Raw genomic sequence first — 22,076 nt, 5'->3', positions numbered from 1 at the left:
ACTAACGACCGTATTTTCTTCGTCTTTAACGGGATAATTGCATTATCGCATGTTATAGTTTAAAAAATATATATTTATGTTTTTTTTAGTACTTTATTTATTTTCGCGTTTATAAAATGATTTAAATTGTTTGTTGGGGATTTGTATTTTTATTTTGTTTATTCATTTTATTGTAGAACTTGAATTGTATGGAAGGATAGATGATAAACCTTCAGCTGTACCATTATTAACTGTTTTTTTTTTTTTTTTTGTTTCATTCTATGATGAGAATTCGAGTGAATAACAACCAACACCCAATTTTCAAAAGAGGTTGGTAGTAATTCACTCTTATCATAGAAACGCAAACCAGATCTATTTCTCTTGGATAGAATTTATTCAACTAAGAAAAATAATACATACTTGTTTTATAAATTTTTTTTTAAGTATTTGTTCATAAAAGCATTTGATTTTGTTTACCTTGTTATACAATTATTTTTATTTTTTTAGTTTAAGAGACAAAGATTTTGAGATTTTTTATTATAATTTTCGTTGCCATTAAGCACTTATTAAGTAACGAAAACAAAAAAGAAAACGAGAGAAGAAAAAAAGAAAATTTTATTTATATTTAATTAAATATAATTGTCGTTTTGTGTGTCATTACCTTACAAATAACTACTTCTAGTAAAATTGTTGATTTGTTTCCTTATATGTATAATCATATATACAGTCTTTATAATTTTTTATTAAGCTAAACGAACGAATGCATAAACAGCGTATCGTAAACTTGGTTGACAGAAAAAAAAAACTTATAGAGGGTTATTCTGAATGAAAATTCCCCGTGAGTTTTCTCCCTTTCATCTATAAGTTGAAACGGCAGAGAGACAAAACCCATGGGGAGTTGTCATTCAGAATAACCCCCATTTCGCACGTCCAGCATCATAAGCCAGCCAGCCAGCGGGCTATTTGTTTAGGATAAAAATGCCTGATTGATTGAACAAGTTCGGCTCAAAAATAAACATTCACTGTCGATAAAAATTAAATGTACACATTTTTTTGAATAATGAAACTTTTAGGCCAATCATGAATATCAACTCCCCGTGACTTTCTCATTTAAGTTTAAACGGCAGAAAGACAAAAGAAACATTTTTAAAATATATATTTAGCCAGCTCATCTAATGCAACTATAAATATTAAATGTGCATTTCATTAACGCTTTAACTAAAAAAAAAAACTACGACAAAAAATTCAACTTGTAATTTTTTGGACAGATAATGTTTCAAATGTTGAAGTACTAAGGAAGAATCGCTGTAATAGAAAAATAGAAAATAACTAAAACAAGTCAATCGAAATGAGGCTCTCTCAGAAAACAGAATACAAGTCATAGATCGTTGGCATCCTAATATGAAAGCCCTGAAGAAATGGCTGCATCAAGAATTTGGGAATTTTCTAACAGGTTCATTACTGATAGGTACTGTTGAGATAAGGATGTGGTTTTCAAATTCACATGGCAAAAACAGTAAACGGTAATCCCATGCAAACATATGTTCAAAGTGTTTTTATTAAGTTACCTTCATGGCGCTTCATAGGAGGGCCAATTGGGAGAAATCCAACTCCCTAGCTTCTTCAAGGCTGAGTGAAATTTCAGAACTCCACAGATCAAGGGAAGTTGACAGACAAATCTGAGCTCTCACAAGCGTTCTCCTTGATTTTTATGATAAGTCTTGGCCACAAAGAGCTGGCTAACTTCAGGAAAGTCAGCAGGAGGGCATATAACAAGGCTAGCAGGACCAAACATAGTGCAGAATGGGACCTATACAAGGATAGCTTATTAAGTGTAAGACTAAAGTTAGGAGAAATTCCTGTATAAACTTCAGTGAGGTAATAGAGGGAATGAATGCAGGTGCAAGACTTCGCAGGATGATCTCAAAGGATTCCAAACCTATTGGAGGCCTTAGGCGTAATTATGGCACGTGGACAAACTCCGCTTTAGAAACTCTAAACTCTACACCTACTGGCAAATACTCACTTTTCGGAGTACAAGGACGACAATTGTTATCTGCCTGGTGTGTATATTAATTGGGCCTGCTTCACTGACGAGATGGTATTTTTTGATAGTCTAATAAGTAATCCAAGGATTTCATGGACGATAATACTTTTCAACCCTATAAATCTCCCGGAAGCCTCAAAATGCATCACCTGTGTTGATAACCATACTAAAGGAAATATTCAGGTATTGTCTGTACTGCCGCACGTATCGGCAAAAAGGACCCGACTACATTTCGCCAATCCTGGACTTAGACACAGCTGAGGACAAACCAATTCCTGATAGCATCTCCCCTTCACTGATTGGTCGAAGATGGAAGAAGGCATTAGATCCTCCTAAAAATGTAAGGACAACTGCAGTGGTTTTCAGGACAACTGCAGATGCATACTTGGGCATTTCTCCCACCAGCATACATTCGGTATTGCATGAACACCTGTCCGCAAAAAAGTTTGTTCTCTTTGGATCCAGCACAACTTGACAATCGCTCAAAAAAAGACTCTTGTCAATTGGTGCAAAGAAATGTTGAAAAAATAGGATCGTGGTGCTTCAAAATATGTATATAAGATGGTCACAGCTGACGAATCATGGATCTAATCGCGAAAAACGAACAATAGCAAACGAATCATTGTGCAAAACGTGGAATTGATGGGCCGGCTATTAGCCGTACAGCTCTGACTTTGTATCCTATGTATTTTTTATTTCCGCACATCAAGAAAAAAGGCACGATTAACGGTTTTCGTCGCCAAAAGATGCTGCTGAAGCGTTCAAAAACCATGTTTTGTAGGTGTCTCATTCACAGTAGAAACATTCAGGGCAATCATGAATAAAAATTCCGTGCGGAATTTTTTGCCTTTCCAAATATACTTATGTCCACAAATGGAATAGGTTTGTCGATTCGGTGATAATATTCCATATTTAAGTGATTCATGTAGTTTTCAAAGTTTTAAATTATTGATTTTAAAAGAATTTCACTTTTTAAATTTATTTTCGGTGCGGAAATTGGTTTGAATGCATGAAAAAGAATGTTTATAAATCATGCTGGAGAATACTTTAGAAAACAATATGTAAAGCTATTTTTGGTGATAAATATTCGCGTTTCCATTATTAGGCCAGAAACTTATATAGTATCCCTCGTATTGCCTTTGGCAAAATTCAAAATTTTATAAATATAAAATGAATGTTCTGTAGACAATCTGATAAACTGTAAACATGGGCCTTCTGGGGATATTTTAGTCCTGAGGTCAACAAGGTATGTCCTGAATGTTCTGTAGACATTCTGATAAACTGTAAACATGGGCCTTCTGGAGATATTTTATTCCTTAGGTCAACAAGGTATGTCCTGAATGTTCCGTAGACAATCTGATAACCTGTAAACATGGGCCTTCTGGGGATATTTTAGTCCTTAGGGCAACAATGTCGATACAATATACATATATCGATTTTTTTAATTTTAACGAATGAACGAATTTTTGCAAAATTTCAAAAAACAAAATAAGACAAAGACTCCTTCAGGAGAAACATTCATTTTCATTTCTATGTATTACAAGCTTTTGAATCAAATCCATAGTGGTGTAAAGAATACAAATTAAATTAAAGTCAAAACTGCGACATTCGAACCAAGTGTCATATATTTATCCTATTAAATATGTTAATTATTGGTCTGTTCCAGAACTGCAAGAATCTACTAATTTTTACTATTTTTGCCGATAACATAAAGGAAAAAATGTTATTGTCGTAAAAAATAGTAGCTTCTTGCAGGTTCTGGAACAGAGCATATGTTAGCCCCTAGGAAAATAACACATGAAATGGCACAAAGGGGTAACTTGGTAATTAAATGTGTTAATGCAATCCTGCTTGAAGGTTTTATTGTAAAAGCATCAAAAGTTACACAAAATTTTTTTAAAGGTAAAAATTTGGTATATTTTTGGATATGCTATCTTTTTGTTATAAAACTTATTTAAAAATAAAACTTTTCCAACATAAAAAAGGATTTATTATTTTTTGGTACATTTTTTTATCTAAACATCTGCAATTAAAAAAAAGAAACAATTCTTTAAAATAAATTAAAAAAAAATGCTCGGCAATAGTTGCTCTTCACTAATAACACCGCCGTTCACACTTTTAAAACCACTTAATAATCTATACTGATAAGTCTTTCATGTCTTTAAATAATTGACCTACAGGCATTAGAAAAAAATGAAAACAATAGAATGCTGTAATATGTAAACAAAAATATTTTCTGCATTAAAAGTGAAATCACTTTTATGACGAAAGAAAAATGTTATTTTATAATATGTTTCCGAAATATTATCCACAGTGTCAAATGTCCGATATGTTCAGCTCTATCAGTGCTTAAGTATGCGCAAAAAAAAAAAAAAATAATAAAATTATGTCAATTAACATGAAACATGAGCGCAACTTATAGCTTGAATAATATGACGACAATGAAAAACCCAAATTCATTTAAGTCCCATTGCATTTCAGCATCTTTTTTTCATTTACACGCATTCTACTTGTTGCACTGCAAATTCTTTGTAATTGCTTGACTTAATAAAATCAACTCGAAATAAATGGGACTATTAATTATGAGAAGTTAGATTGGAACCCTTATTTTGTACGACTATTTCAGGGCTGGCTTATTTCTTAATGAGACTTTCGCAACTACTACTTAGGTTTGGCAACGATTTAAAGAACTGACGACCTTTGTCAATTTGTTGCTGGTGCTGCTGCTGGTGTTGGTGACTGGCAGAGGATGGTTGACTACTATTTGCCTGATCTACGGCCATTGGATGTGGCAGCGAACTTTCGTGGTCCATGATATCGACAGTATGCATTGAATGTCGCACCATATGTCTGGGCGGTTGGATGTCATGGATGTTTGGGGGAGAAAGTGGTGAATGTGGCAATGTCATATCAAGTACGGCATTGGCTGCAGATTCAGAGTGCTGTTTGATTAGGGGTCGTTTGCGTGTAGCCGGCGCAGCCAACCTCTGAGAGGCGTTGAACTGTTGTTGTGTTGTATGACACTCGAGCATCGGATCAGAAGCTTCAACATCTACACTGCCCAGCAGTTTAGTGTCCGAGTAACGTCTTAAATCTTTGCCCAAGTATTTTTCCAATTTATCACCGCCATCACTGTCGGGTGGCGTTAATATATTACAGTTGGCACCACTAGATCCATAGTCATGTTTCAGATAGGGTCCGCTGTCTAGATCTAAATCTACAGAATCATTGAGTATATCACGATTTTCTAGGAATATGGATGAGTTCGAATATCGTTTTGTGTGTGGCTTATACACAAAGCCTCCCAAACCATTGGCTACAGCATGTGAAACGCCTGAACTAATCGAAGGAGCCTTATGGTCTCCACTGCCTATGAATAAAAACAAAACAAACAAAAAAATTAGAGAAAACATAGAGATTAAGGCAATCATATAGGTATGTATATCAAAATTCTACTCACCACTAAAACTACTTAATTGCATGGCATGTTCTCGACCGGTGTCGGTCGAAAGGCCATCAGTGCTGAGATCCTGGCGTGAACCTACACACAAATCATTTACCGACACCCGACTTGAGTCTTCCGAATGTTCTAGAACATTGTGTATAGAGTCATGGAACGGTGTCATGCTGCCGGAGCCCTGGGGACAGGGACGGAATGATGAGATCTGTGAGACAACATCGTCCAGAGCGAAGTCTCTATCATAGTTATGCTGCGACTGGGTACATTCAATGTTTGCCGCCACAGCTACCTGACCCAACTGTGAGTGACTATTTAGATTCTGTGGATTCTGTTGTTGTGTCGCAATGTGATGATGATGGTGGTGGTGTGCATGATGATGTTTACCCAATGCCCGACTGGGCAAGCCGGCTGATGTTTGCGATACCATCGAATCAACATCGAGATCGGCATGCTGTAACATGTGGTGAGGCGATGTAGGCAATCTATCGCCGCCATCGGCCACATCTTCAACATCGTTCACCTCTACCGTTGACGCGTAGTTATAGCTGGACGTGGGTCTTGGATTGGCCATATTAACATCAATGTTTATATTGACATTTGGTGCATTCGCAATGTTATGTGTCTGACTGCAAGTACCGGTGCTACGATTACGCTGTTGGGCATTTGGCGAAGGCGGAGAAGTTGGATGTACTTTTTCGGGAGCATTTTGTATTAGCAATATCCTGAAAAAGAAAATAAACAAATATTGTCATTTGTTCATTGCAACATGCACATAATAAGAGCAGTTGTGGCGTGGCATTTCCAAATAGCATAACTACTAATCAGAAATTATGACCCATTTTCTGTAAAAAACATACGTACCTATTTCGGGCTTTCCATCGGTGACACAAATGCAAATAGGCTTTACATTGGATGTACATAAAGACTATGCCTCCCGTTAACCCTACCGCAACGACAGCAAGTTTTGTCCAAAAGGGCCACTCTATTGTAGTGATGATGTTCGTGGTAAAAAGCAAACAAAGTAAAAACAACAAGTATCAGTAACAGTTACACTTGGTTTTGTTTAGCTTTACTGTGACACTATTTTGACAGGTTATTTTAGAAAAAAAAAAAATACACACACACAACAACAACAATCGTAAATTGTTGTTATGGTTTGTATTTGCCAATGATGATGACGACCCTACTCCCACACCCATTGGACATATACTGTTGAAAGTTATGTTCATTACATTTGAAGAGTGCGAATGGATGGGTATGGATGGGTATGGCATGTCGGTTGGTTGGATTGTTGTCTAGCTAGCTATCTCTTTGATTGGACACACAATGACATCCTCCACCCACAGACAATTATGCATACATAATTAAAATATATTATTGCGTCCACTTGTAATTTAATATGTAATTGTAAATGTCGGTTCTTATAGTTTATATGACATACCTCCCAAAATATCGTTATATAAAATTGAAATCCCTAAAAGAGCAGTTGAGCTGACGATCATTACAGGAGGAGGAGGCAGAATATCATCATGTATAATACACCATTTTGTTATTTTTATATTCTAACTATCAGACCCCGGTCCGCGTTGCTGGCCCCTCGTAATGAGTATTAATGACAACTTTTTATGGACTTTATGCTTGACAATTCAAAAATAGGTATTTTCTCTTACGGACTTTGTCGGATTTTTCGCCCGTTGAAGCTGTGTAGGATTTATTATCGTCCATGTCCTCTGTCTTTATCCTAAAGCGATTATAAAACAATAGGCCCCCGAAATTCATCTACAAATATACAGCATTTTGGACCACGGGACATTCCAGAAAATTGCATGAAATTAGGTTCAGTAGTTTTAGAAAAATAATGTATTGAAAAGAGTGCGCGTGGTCATCATTTTTCAAGATATAACTATTTGAAAAAGTGGGCGTGGTCCGGTATTTTGGCTCCAAATATTAAACACAACCCTATTGCCTCCCAAAATTTATGCTGAAACCGATATAATCATAAGTTTGGCTTATACATATAGCGTTTAAAAAAGGCGTGGGGAAGGTACACTCCTCCGAAATTACATAATATACATAACAACGGCAAACATTGAGCTTTTCAGTAGTATTGGAGATATAACATATTAAAAAAACAGGCGTGGTCGGATCTTTAGGCCAAAAATAAGTAAATTTTTAAACCGATACATGCGCAATTTTTGCAAATATAGCGTTCCTTTAAAAATATCACATAGGAGAGGTACCCCGCCCTCTCTGGAATTAAATAAAATATGTAGCCTGTTTTCAGTGGCCATCTCTGTACATTCCCTGACAATTTTAGGAAAATCGGTTCAGTAGTTTATGCAGAAAAAAATTAAATTGGAAAAAGTGGGCGTGGTAAAATGTTCATTCCATAAAAAACTTAAGTTGGGTTATGACGGCATTTGATTTTTATTCATAAGTACCCGCCCCTTCGAAATTCAAGAAAATATACATACTATTTTCACCGGGGATCATCCCTAAAAATGTCAGGAAAATCGGGGCAGTAGTTTTGTAGTGGGAGTGGTCAAGTTTTTTGGACCTAAAAAAGAGACACAACCACAATTGTCTCGCAAATTAATTTCCAACCCGATACATTCGTAGTTATTGTAAATATAGCATATTTAAAAAATAGCGTATATATAGCGTATATATAGCCGGGAGCCACCCCTGTACATTCCCTGACAATTTCAAGCTTTTATGGCCTGTTTCGCTATAAGACGATTCGAACTCAAATCTGTTTGAACTACTACCTAACTTTTGTTTTTTTTTTTTTTTTAATATTTATTTCATTTTTGTTTTCCAATGAACAAAAAAATACAATAACAAAAGTTCGGTAACAATTCGAACGATTTTGAACTCGAATCGTCTTTCAGTAACCGGTCATTGATATATTTAATTGACTCGTACTTTTTACAGTCTTTTATTTAACTTGCTTTGTTGTCTGTTTAGTAGAGTTGTACAATCTAGTTCATTTGAAAGATCTATTTCAATAGTTCAGCTCTTTTAACTGAACTAGTTCAGTAATCTAGTTCATAGTTCACTATCCAGTTCAATCATTCGGATCATAATCGTTCAATCAAACGCTTACATACACCAAATAGAAACAAACAATAGAATAATATAATTTAAATACACCAGAACAAAAGTTTTAAATTTACGTGTTTTATTCCATTCATAACATGGCACAATTACCCAGGTAGTGGCATCGTAAAATTTTGAATATTTTTTGTGTCAAAACTTTCTTAATGTTGTTGGGCGTGTGTGTTTCTTTTTATTTATTTTTTTCTATCCAAAACCAGTCACATTCAATATGGGAATATGTGGAATTTGTTGTGTTTTTGAAGAAATCTTCACTTTCGAACCGCTATTCATTATACCTGGATCCAAAACGTAAACAAACTCATCACATTACGAAGGCACCACTTAACACAGACGACGGCGTAACTTTATGCATATATGAACGACATGGTGAACTAGATTGTGAATCGTTCGTTCGTTGATCGTACGGTCGCTGACTGATTATAGTTCAGTGAACTATTGAACTATAATGAACTATATCGACTGATCTAGTTCATACGCTCTATTCATTGAATCGTTCAATTGAACTAGTTCGTTCATGAACTATACAACTCTACTGTTTAGTTCAAATCTAGTAACTCATTTTCCACACAGTTGCGTTTGACCAATCGAACTAAAACTTTGTACACTTTTCAGACTTGGATGACAATGCATGAATATGAAACCAAAACCAATATGGGTCCATCTATTCCTATAGCCCCCATATAACAGTACCACCCGATTTCGGGTATTTTGAGGACTTTATCATCATTTTTAGCCCGAATAGTAACATGGCATTTGGAGTTCCTAATGGTACAGAAACTTCCCCAGCAAAATTTGTGGGCACGGGTCCAGGTTTTGGTATAACCCCCATATAACTGTACCACCCGATTTCAGACACTTTAAAGTTTTCATCTACATGTTTGGCCTAAATTGGCTGTAAATTTGATATTGGGTTCTCAGTGGAAAAAAATATTTACATAAAAGATAAAAATAAAAATTAATTTAAAATTATTAAATTGCAGTGTTTAATTTATAAATGCACTGAAAACTGGAAAATATTTTTTTTCGCTTAGCCTCAAAAATTATATTCTTCATGATGAAATCTCTCAAATAAAATGCTTGCCCTTAAATTAAAAATGATGACAAAATTAATCGGGATGCGTTTTATTTGAGAGATTCCATCATGAGGAACAATATACTTTTTGAGGCTAAGCGAAAAAATTATTTTCCAGTTTTCAGTGCATTTATAAATAAAGCACTGTAACTTATTTTTTTAATTAATTTTAATTTCATATATTTTTAATTAGAATACATGATTTTTTATATACTTAAAAGCAAATCAGCAAATAATGCGAAATATACGACATTAATTGTGACATGTGGTAGAGTAAATTACAATCCCGCGAAACAGAGGTTTTCTCGATGAATCGATTCATAAAACGAACCGTTTAAGGTTTTAGTTTTGGCCCGTTTGTAAACATTTTCATTTTAACGCATAATGAAGTTCCCGGATATTTTCCATGTTAATTAATTACAAATTATTCAGAATTAATTTTTTTTCAATTTTCGCAATAAACCAACCTATTCTGCCATGCTGTACATCCTCTGCAGCTCGTTCGATTAGTACACATAGTGACCAGATTACACAGAGAGCTGCTGCCAAATGAAACAATACCGTACAACACAATCGCCTCCGTTCAATGCCAGAAATGTCAAGGCTACGCCACTGAAAAGACAAACAAAAAAAATCTATTACACATTTTGGATAAATTTTTAAATAACAAAAAATGAAACGAATGAGCTTTCAATAATGATAAATGCCAAAACACTCACACACATGTAGTCGACCACAAAATAAGGACTTTTAGGCTAACGAGGGTATAATACTAGGTTTATGACTTTTTTACAACCTCATATCCCTGTATCATAGCGTAACGAGTTTCTACATAAGATTACAAAAAATCTTAATTATAATGAGATTCGGTGAAAAAACCTAACGCACAAAATGATTTTAAAATTTGAATTTGTCAGACTAATGGGCAAGTTTTTTTAAGCCACTGTAAGCAGATATATAATTGAAAATAAACATTAGAGCCACATGATATTACCAAATTAATTTTCTTTAATTCTGAGAATCATAAAAATGTAAACGCCTTTTTTTAAAGAAATATTTTATAAAAAACAAAATTTTTTTAAAAGTGATTTGTGCATGGGAAATGGAACGGACAAAGTGGGGTTCTTGACTTGGCTAAAATGAGAGGGGGAATGGAACGGGCAAAGTGGGGTTCTTGACTTGGCTAAAATGAGAGGAAAGTGGGGTTCTTAGTTTATTCATTCGTGCAACAAGATATAGTTCAATAGTACGCTGAACTAGAATCTGTCGGTGACCGTACGATCAACGAACGATTCACAACCTATCTCAACATGTCGTTCACAAATGCATAAACTAATGTCGTCTGTGTTAAGTGATGCCTTCATACGGGTATGTTCTGAGACACACTTCACCTCTCACTTCACGCCTCAAGCATTTTGTCCACCCCATTTACTCCTATTTTTTTTGCGACTTTCTTGGGGCCTAAGATTCATTAGGGAATTTAAAAAGAAAAGTACACCCTCATCCAATTCTCGAAAAATAAGCGTAAATTGGATGAACAAACTGCTTAAGGCGTGAAGTGAGAGGTGAAGTGTGTCTCAGAACATACCCGATAATGTGATGAGTTTTGTTTACGTTTTTTCGCTATGACAATTTCTACACACACACACAACATACCATTTTTTTGTCAGCCTCCTAAATGAAGGTCATTTTGTCATAAATTAATACCAGCTTAATCTTTCTTTATTAATGGAATAAAAATATATAAATTTCCTCTTCCAGATTAGCCGATGGTCAAGGACCCCTCCCAAGTATTTCGCCTCTGTAGATTCAATTGCACGCCATCCAGTTTTGGTGGCACAAAATCTGAGATATTTATCTTCCTGGTGAATAGTACAACTCCGTCTTTGCAGTTGAGCCCAGCATGAGAGTTTTACCAATGCATCTTGCATCAGTTTTGACAACGTAGACAGAAAGTTGTCACTGATGTGCCTTTAGTGACTGAATTTCTTACGGAGCTCTCTCCATTTTTAGAATTGATTAGTCTGATTTACAGGATTCTATCAATCCAATTGGTTAGGACACTCGGTGACTCTGGAGCCGAATGGAAGATGTTACCTCTTTCCACAGTACCGGTATGTGCGTCAATAGGAGATAAGCCCTAAACATCGCCTGGTGATTAAGACAGGTGGTGCGTTCTGAAGCATCGTGGAAATGTCATCATCCTGTCCAGGAATTTTATAGGCTTGAAAAGTATTGATCCCCCAAGAAATTCTTTAATTACTTATCAATCTATCAACAAAGACCCTTTCGTCAGGAGTATAGGTTCTATGCCTATCCAAACTAGGATAGAAATTAGCAGCCTTGCACCCCGGAAATAGGTCTTTGCCACTAGGTCTAGAGTCTCCAGAATGCAATTACTTCGCCTGATGCTCCAAATAGGTTTTGGGTCCTTTGAGGTCGCCTTACGAAATCTTTCCGCTACATTAATAATAGAATTCCTTTAATTTTACTGACCTCGATTTTATACCTATTAAAATTATTCCGTTATGGGTCGTAATCTATGATATGTTCGATCCTTTTAGCCCTGCAGGTCTTTACTTCACCACACTGGCTGAGCTCTCTTTCCTGGACAAGACTTATCATAGCAATTCCAAAGAAAACTTGTGAAGTCTTCAACTTGTCTGTAAAGTTCAGGAATTTCGCACAGTCTTGAAGAAGCTGGAGGGTTGAATTCTTTCCAGTTGGTCCTTCCGGGGTTCCTATGAGGTTGCCTTTTACATCTATAGGGGACTTGAAAGTGTATCGTCCTGTGGTTCGATTAGGAGCACTCCTCCGATACCTTCCATTCCGATATAGGCGTATCCTCCATATTTGTAAGCATGGGGTCTATCACCTCCTCTCCTACCCTATTCTGGAGTTGGCTGTATTTCCCCTATTGCATACTCGCAGATTATTAGTCTAAATAAAATCGAATAGGGACTCGCCTCTCACATTGGTGTCACTGCTTCCTCAGTGGAAGTGGGCGGGTCTGGTACTTCATACGGCATGTAGACGGAGGCTAGCACCAAGGCTCTTCTCGAGCCTACTTCCAGTCTCACTACATTCCTTCTCCTTTCTCAATTTCATTTTCTTTCCTAAATCTTTGTATATCTGGTCCTCTCCTACACATTTCCTTTCTTCCTCTCCCCACTTTCTATCTCTTTTCAGAATAATCACAATCAAAAATCAACAGCTGAAGTGCCTGCGCATCCTACAACCTAACCTATCTCTGTATATTAGGTATAAGGTGTTGATTGAGTTGTTAGCCAAAGAAGTAAAAAAAAATATTTTCATTCCGACCTACCATAGCAGTCTAAAAAAGAAAATGAAATCTAAAGTGTTTTATATAATTAGATCAAATCCATGCATAATAATGCAGATAATCTGTAAAAGAATTTGGATAAGTCCTTTAAAGCGTAACATGAATATAAGAACGAAATAACAAAGTAGTCCATAAGGCATTGCCGAGCAATGCCTCTGTTTGCTTGCCCATCTGTGTTGTTGTTTACATTCTTCTATCATTCACCTGCCAACGAGAAAAACTATTCATTTTTTTACTTTGAAGTTAAAGTTCCGGACACGTTTTTGAATTATTTATCTAGTACACAAAGAAGCAACAAGTATAACTTTGGCTATCTCTTGTGTATGTGTGTGAGGGTAAGGATGTGTATTTAGCACAATTGAATTATATTATTTATGCATTTGGCAGTGAACTTATTAAGCTATTTTACTTAAGTAGTGGGTATTCCAACTGACCTCATTGAATGGCTTGATTTTGGTGTGCATTATAAAGGGAAATTTGCATAATTCGCAGGAGTTTGTTTCGGAAGCAGTCAGCCATTGTTGCAGACAAGCCTGATGTACATATTTAAGACTGCCGGAACAATAGCATGGCGTTAAAAGTGGATTCTGTGGATCGCTTTCACAATGACAAATGCGACAGATGTCACCGCTGCTCTGTGATGCTTGGCTACTGGCCGAACCAAATCTGCAATGAAAAGAAATAGAAAAATGTATGTTATTTATATTATATTAAACGACTATGTACACATATTCTACAAGAGAACACATTGTCTTTTTTTCATATATGTATGGAATTGTTCTGACCAAATTTTCAACAGAAAAAAAATTAAAATATTTAAGTGCAGAGTAGTGGACAATGAAAACAATTTTTCCATATGCCGCCATTGTTTTTGTGGTCATTGTAATTTGTATGGTAATTGCGTGTTAAAACCATTTGAACTTGAAAATGTTGTGTGGGGTCAAGGTGATTTTGGAGCGAGTAATGCATGTGTCCCACATGCATACTTAGTATGTGATTTTCAAGTACACACGCCAATTGTTGTAAATAAACAAAATCAAATTACTCTTCTGACATCTGTAACTATAACAAATATTTGCACAGATAGTTAATTGTTCTGATCTGTTTTTTTTTTTTGTTCTAGGGCATTCTAACCATTTAATTAGCTAACATATCCAAAAATAAAAGAAAAGAAGAAAATTAAAAATAATTGAACTGCAAAAAATCGAATTCTAAACGAATTTTAAAATTGTTTTTCTGTTCGTTAGTGTCCATCATTAGCAGTGTTAATTACAGATGCATTCAGCTTCACATCTTAATGTCATAAATGTTCTAAACAAATTGTGGTCTGGCAGCAAATGAAATTTAAAATTTAATTTGATTAATTTTATATCATTAGCATTGTTATTCGGTGATAGGTATAAGCAAATAATTTACAAATGCATTGTTGCAATACAACAATCGAAATTATTATTGAATTGATTACCAGATATAGATATTTCATACCAACATGTTCTTTTGATGTAAAAACCCAGCAAACCAAATGTCGGATGTCCGACACATCTAAACAATTTCGGAAGCAAAATCGTTCAGATTTCGTTTCGATTTCTATACGATTTTTCTTCCGATTGTCTAACGATTTCGTTCAGAATTCTGACCGAAATCGTTCCGACATTTCGTTCCGAAATTATATCAACCACTTCATACCAGTTTCATTAAGGTATCGTTACGATTTCGGATCCGACATAGGACGTAGCGTCCGACTTTCGTACCGATTTCGTTAGCATGTCAACGTCAAAAACTTCATCCCAGCAGACCAGAGGCCTAATTCCCTCATTCGATATCGAGTTTGGTCGAAATTTTGAATGTTGGTATTATGACAATCGATATCGAGTAAGTTTTATTAGATGTGTCGAAGTCAAAATTGCGTAAGCACACAAAACCAATAAGATGGTTTTAAAGAACAAATTTGATTGTGAAGTTATTAATGAAAATATCCGTTTCTAAACTTGTATATCGGGTTCTAAAACAGCGACCGGAACATGATCACTACGCTAACCCAAAGTAAACAAGAACAACTGTGGTAAAAATAACGGTCTAAGGGAGTATAGGTACTTTCGCGACTATTATCGAGAGAAATATCAACTTCTCGAAAAAACAATTACATGTTGTAATAGGAACTTTAAACGGTACAAATTTTCAAAACCATCCAAACCCAGACTATAAACTGGATTCGTCAGAGATATACACTCTAAACTTTTTCTGTTGACTTTCACAATGATAATGATAGGCAACAAGATGCGACACAAAAGTGCGTAATTTTAAACAGCTTTGTTGTTGTAAGATTTTACGCATAATGTGTTCAAAACTTTACACATTTTTTGTTGCGATTTTAGACACAATTTATTGTAATTTTACGCACTTCTGTGTGTAAATTTGAGCAAATGTGTGCTTAATTTATGATTGTGTTTAATAAAACAACATTTTCAATAGAAAGGGAAATTCATTTTATTTTTTAACAAAAACTTAACTTATTTCATTTATAAACCAAAAATACGTATGTAAATAAATAGGAATTCATACATAATACAAAATATAGCTTATGGAATGACATCTAGTTTTTGTATGAGGGTTACAATTCTTTTAACTTAGATATTCTTTGTTTGGTCTCTGACCTGTATGGGATAAAATTTAAAGAAGTATCTCATAAAAAATTCACAAGTTTGTGAGATATCTTTTGGATATTCTATATTGAATATGTAAAAATAACAATGTAATTGTATAATTAAAGTTGGTATGTCGCAGTTGGGCTCTATACTTGTCATTTCGCCTTCTAACCAGACATATGTATGCGATAGAATTCCTCTCTTCATCTGTAGGAGAAGTATCTGAAATGATTTAATTAAATTAAACTCTTGTTATCTTTTCTTGTTATACAGTGTATACTTACAAATTATGGAATCCCATTGAAATATCCAAACCCATTAACTTCTCAAAGTGGTCAAATAGGCATTCTTTGTGAAATCATTGGCCAGTTCTCCAATATATTTCGGACAGTTGGGATATTTGCGCATCATAATAAAATGCTCGCTGCGTGACAAAACAGTAGGACGTCAATTATTTAGCAGTTTCTAAATCAGACTGGCTCAATTTCTTTTCGTGGAGCATTGATATTAGTATCGATTTATCGATTTATAAGAATTATAGTTGTTGTACACTTTTTTGCATTTTGCAAACAAGCACCGAAATACACAATTTCTTTTGTTTTTGTGGATATACAGATGTAAACTATATTTATTAACATTTCCAAACACTTTGTTACAAATTTGGCTTACATACATTTTTATAAAAATACTTAAATGAACTTAAATTGTATTACTTATTTAAAAAACAATATTGCGCCACCACCACGTCTGCTCAAAACAAAGAACGTAAAGCTACTAAGCGCGAGCACATGTGTTTGCGTTTTGTTGTTATATCTTTGGAGTTATACACACTTTCTGTTCTGATTTTGCTACAGTTTGTGCTTAATTTTAGGCATTTTCTGTTGAAATACAGTTTTTGTAACACTTTATGTCTGTAATTACGCACTTCATGTTTAATTTCAAGCATTTTTTGTTGCAAATCCAATTTTTGCAATAATTTATGTTTGAAATTACGCATTTCTATAAATTACACTATAATTTGTTAATTATTACGCACCCCTTAAAAAATAAACAAAAAATCACAATGATTTTTATTGCAATTTCCAACAAATAATTTAGAGTGTAGAGAGAGAGGGAGAGAGATACCAAATTATTCCGCTGGCAGATCCTACACAGTCTACGCGTACGCGTATAAAGTCATTAGACCACAAAGCCCAACTACAGAAACAATTTCAAAACTCCCCGATATCGTCGCCTATTTGGCAAGGATTGATTGTGGTACAAGTTCTCCGAACACACACGACAGCGTTTCAACTGCAAAGTCAAACCTACCAAACTAACTCCAGAAGCATTATGATCGCCACCGAAATAAAATAATTGAAATAATCATTTGTGACCATATAAAGTATATATGTATAAATTCTTGATCAGGATTAAATTCTGAGTCGATCTGGCCGTGTCCGTCTGTTGTAATTACTCTAGCGTCCACAATAATTTTTGCAACCGAGTTTCTTTTTTCCATAGGCAGGTCAATTGGAAATGGGCAATATCGGCCTGTAGTTATGAAACATAGGTTCTCGTTTCGGTCTAGCCCCCATATAACGGTACTTCCCGATTTAACGTGTTTTGAGGAGTTTAGCTACATTTGTTGGCCGAACTATCTGTAATTTGACATTCGAGTTTCCCAGTTGTCTCAACATTTCTCCACCAAACATTATCATCATAGCTCCACATATTGGCCACATATAAAAGCTGTCCAATTGAACAAATTGTTAGTTACGTTTTCTGACCGAATTTAGGCATTAAGCGTATCCGTGGTCATAAAATACCTCCACATAGAATTGCGGACAAAAAAAGAAAACAAATTATTCCATTTCAGTTCAGAATATTTTATGGTGGAGGGTAAAAAAAGTTCGGCCAGCACGAAATGAACGATTTTTTATTTTTTTAAATTTCTTTTGTTATTGTAACAACAAGAAAATAAATAAACCATAGCCTGTTCTTAACATACAACAAAAACAACTGTTGGAAGAAACTTCTCCGACATGTGAATGTTTATTGAAGATTTATATAAAGCTTTAATTCCAATTGATCGAAAAATATATAAAGTGCTGAATCTCGCAAACTGGGATTGGATGTCCTTATGTATGCTACACGCAGAAAAATTTATGTTAGAAATATGTTTGGATCCAAACAAATATATGTTTGGGACCGGTTGCAAACAAATATATGTTTGAATCCAAACATAATATGTTTGGGTCCAAACAAATATATGTTTGCAACATTTTGTAACATATCTCAATTTGATATGTTTGGGTAAAACATACTTTTTATGTTAGAACGTTTTTTTCATGGGTGGAGAGAGGATGTTTGTCAACGAGAGTAATAACAGTGCTCTCGCGGCTGTGGAATGCTGCTTTATAATAAAGAGTTGTGTGTATTGTATAATAGAAGACGTAGAAGCGAAGAAGGGGGCTTTGGTGGCATGTATGCGTCAAACTCGTGTGTTTCTTGTTTTGTTGTTGTTAACCAACGAAGAAGAAAAGAAGAAATGATATGAATTATATTTTATTTTCTTTCTTCAGTGTTTTAGTTGCCTTTGTAGAGTCAAGACGGTAAAGTGAGTGAATAAATCAGTGTTTTGTGTTTTCTTAAAGAAATGGTGCTTTTTAGTAAATTAAATGCCCAATACATTTTATAATTGAATCGGAAAGTTGAATGGAATTATTTTATTGGACAAGGAAGAAATCGCATTTAATATTGGTAATTACATACATACTTATGTATATTTGAAATATGGCATATCCATATTTATTTATTATATTACATAATCATTTGATTCTAGATGCCGATTCCCCGCTGATGATTTCAACTAGGAGGACAATTTGTTTTATTTCACAACTAAGGAGAAGCGTTCAACTACGTTTCTATATATTTTTCCTTTTTAAAAGTGTGACTACAAATTATTTTTCTTTTATTAAAGTCTGTTATGTATTTCTTTGGAATTTTGTATGTACCTATGTGTTTGTTGTTCTTTTGCCTTTTAATAAAAAAATACAACATTTGTGTGTATACTATAGAGATAGCCAGCACCCAAACATAAATATCTTTGCACCCAAACATATATATGTTTGCACCCAAACATATATTTGTTTCCACCCAAACATATATATGTTTGCAGACCTAAACATATATTATGTTTGGGACTGTTGCAAACATATATATGTTTGCTGCAAAATATGTTTGGGACATATGTTAGAGAGGCCGATTTTTTTTTGCGTGTATATATGTTTATACGAGTACGCCTATATATCTCTCGGTGCCAGCTTGGTGTAATAACACTGTACAATACCAAAAATAATTACAGGTAAAATCGGGGAGATTATGAAAGATGATCGAAAAATAGTTTGAAAGTTTACGTCGGGAAGTTCCGAAAGTTCCCCCTATTTGTACACACAGAAAAATATATGTTAAAAACTGCAGCAAACATATAATATGTTTGGATGCAAACATAAAATATGTTTGGATCCAAACATAAATATGTTTGCAACAGTCCCTAGCATAACATATGTTTGGATCCAAAAATATGTTATGTTAGGGACTGTTGCAAACATATTTATGTTTGCTGCAGTTTTTAACATACATATATTTATCTGCGTGTACATTTTGGACATATTCTACTTAAGGTTCCTTGGAATCCTTGCGTTTTAAGTATATAGTGTCTTTGGCAAATTTACTACCATGAATGACTAACTGACCTCTTAAAGAGCACAGAAAACTGGACTCCTACATTTTTCACAACAAGATAGACGATTTTCATCCATTAACAATCCTAAAAAAAATTCAACTGATATAATTCGAATGTGCGGCAAAAAAGCTCAAAGTACCTGTATTCCAGATATGTACTTAATATAGCCAATCTGGCTGGAAATTGTTAAGAATATTAAAAACAGCTCACAAAATCGAATTTACAACATAGTTTTCTTTATACTCTTTCGTTAAATTTTGGTTAAAACATTGTTATCCTTTTTTATTTCATTCAATATTGGCTAACGTGAAAAATCGTCCTTTCAGGGCATAAAGTCGTCAAATCGTCTTTTTCCAATTTTGGGCCAAAAAATTTTCAAAATGACGATCAAATTCGTCAAATTCGGAAACACTGCCTAGAAAACATGGGAGAGTTCTAAATTTTACCTGAATGCCCAGAATCTGTAAAAATTAAAACACGTTTTAGGGTTAATGCTGCATCTTATCTATCTATGTTTATGCAAAGCTGTCCCACAAAACATCATTCTAGATGAATGACGTAAAACATGAATGACGTCAAACATGTTCTCCGTTAAATTTTACTATATGTCACCGAAGAAATTTTATATCTTTTAACATTATATAAGCATGAAATATCTATATCAATTTCGATAACAAAACACAAAAATATTTTTGATAAACAAAAGTTAAAATTCAAAAAACCTTTTAGGTTGTAATAAGTTATGATACTTGAAACAATCCATAATTCCAATAATTTTATGATTTGGTCCAATTCCTTGACCCGATAAAGAATCCAAACCAGTATGTCTTGCAATATTTAATATTCAACCGTTGGCCATTTGGTCCACGCCTTATGCTATCTGAATCCTTTAAATTAAACTTAGATTCTCCAGTCTGGCTTTTTCATTTTTTGTCGACATGAAAGGTTTTTTGCTGGTCGTCGACTGAATAAGCCGCCCTCTATTGCTCTTCTGTGAATCGTTCTTTTGCTAATTTTTAAATCTAATCAATTTTGTATTTGACCAGAAGATGCTGTAGCATCATTTTTGGATGATTTTCGGTATTTTGGGGATTTAAGCCACATTGTCCTACTAAATTAGCTGTAATTTGGTACTTAGGGTCCCTAGTGGTCACAAAACTTTTCCACCAAAAATTGTGGACCTGGGTCCACGTTTGGGTATAGCCCCCATATAACGGTACCTCCCGATTTTTATTATATTGAGGATTTAAGCTGGATTTAAGATTTAAGAGGATTTAACCCAGATATGCCCACACGCAAAAAAAAATCGGCCTCTCTAACATATGTCCCAAACATATTTTGCAGCAAACATATATATGTTTGCAACAGTCCCAAACATAATATATGTTTGGGTCTGCAAACATATATATGTTTGGGTGGAAACAAATATATGTTTGGGTGCAAACATATATATGTTTGGGTGCAAAGATATTTATGTTTGGGTGCAAAGATATATATGTTTGGGTGCAAACAAAGATATGTTTGGGTGGAAACAATTTTATGTTTGGGTGCAAACATTTTATATGTTTGGGTGCAAAAAAATACAAACCCAAAAGGCACAAAAAAAACAAACACATGCGCCAGTGGGCGCTTAGGGGTAGTTTACACTATATGTAAATGTCATATGACATGAAATTTTCCATCGTCAAATATTCACTAATCTATGGAATATTGGAGATTTTCTTACGCCATTTATTCTGTGCGTCCACCCCAACAAAAATATAATAAAATAACGTCTCCACTTTGTCTCCGTGGGTAGATATGGAATGTTTTTATTTCGTGTCATATGACATTGATAGATAGTGTAAACTACCTCTTACTAAGAGCAAGGGAGCGTAAAATGCAATGTAAAACACTTAAAATTGTGTGCTCACTTGCTCTCAGTAAGAACTCACTGGCTATCTCCATAGTATACACACAAATGTTGAGGTTGTTTATTGGAAGGCAAAAGAACAACAAACACATACAGTAGGTACATACACAATTCCAAAGAAATACATAAATAAATTGTAAATAGTCACACTTTTAAAAAGAAAAAATATATAGAAACGTAGTTGAACGCTTCTCCTTTGTTGTGAAATAAAACAAATTGTCCTCATAGTTGAAATCATCAGCGGGGAATCGGCATCTAGAATCAAATGATTATGTAATGTAATAAATAAATATGGATATGCCATATTTCAAATATACATAAGTATGTATGTAATTACCAATATTAAATGCGATTTCTTCCTTGTCCAATAAAATAATTCCATTCAACTTTCCGATTCAATTATAAAATGTATTGGGCATTTAATTTACTAAAAAGCTCAATTTTTTAAGAAAACACAAAACACTGATTTATTCACTCACTTTACCGTCTTGACTCTACAAAGGCACCTAAAACACTGAAGAACGAAATAAAATATAATTCATATCATTTCTTCTTCTCCTCCTAAGTTGGTTAACAACAACAAAACAAGAAACACACGAGTTTGTCGCATACACGCCACCAAACCCCCCTTCTTCGCTTCTACGTCTTCTATTATACAATACACACAACTCTTCATCATAAAACAGCAATCCACAGCCGCGAGAGCACTGTTATTACTCTCGTTGACAAACATCCTCTCTCCACACATGAAAAAAATGTTCTAACATAAAA

General features: G+C 34.5%; 1 protein-coding gene across 10 annotated transcripts in view; it reads right to left on the bottom strand.

The window, feature by feature from the left end:
- Positions 1-471: 471 nt before the first annotated feature.
- The window catches only part of LOC141403530 (uncharacterized), a 71,018-nt gene continuing 49,413 nt past the window's right edge, over positions 472-22,076 (bottom strand). For all 10 annotated transcript variants that reach the window (XM_073986092.1, XM_073986096.1, XM_073986091.1 and 7 more), the window contains exons 3-7: positions 13,456-13,687; positions 10,146-10,290; positions 6,348-6,468; positions 5,487-6,208; positions 472-5,396 (exon numbers count right to left, since the gene is read on the bottom strand). In XM_073986092.1, coding sequence (XP_073842193.1) covers positions 4,660-5,396; positions 5,487-6,208; positions 6,348-6,468; positions 10,146-10,290; positions 13,456-13,687 — 1,957 coding nt within the window. In that variant the 3' untranslated portion in view covers positions 472-4,659. The remainder of the gene's footprint in view (positions 5,397-5,486; positions 6,209-6,347; positions 6,469-10,145; positions 10,291-13,455; positions 13,688-22,076) is intronic.

This window comes from Musca autumnalis, unplaced genomic scaffold (genome assembly GCF_047663935.1).
Source record: "Musca autumnalis isolate F117 unplaced genomic scaffold, ASM4766393v1 scaffold_4, whole genome shotgun sequence".
Classification (NCBI taxonomy): Eukaryota; Metazoa; Arthropoda; class Insecta; order Diptera; family Muscidae; genus Musca; species Musca autumnalis.
This window is presented reverse-complemented; position numbering and strand designations above follow the sequence as displayed.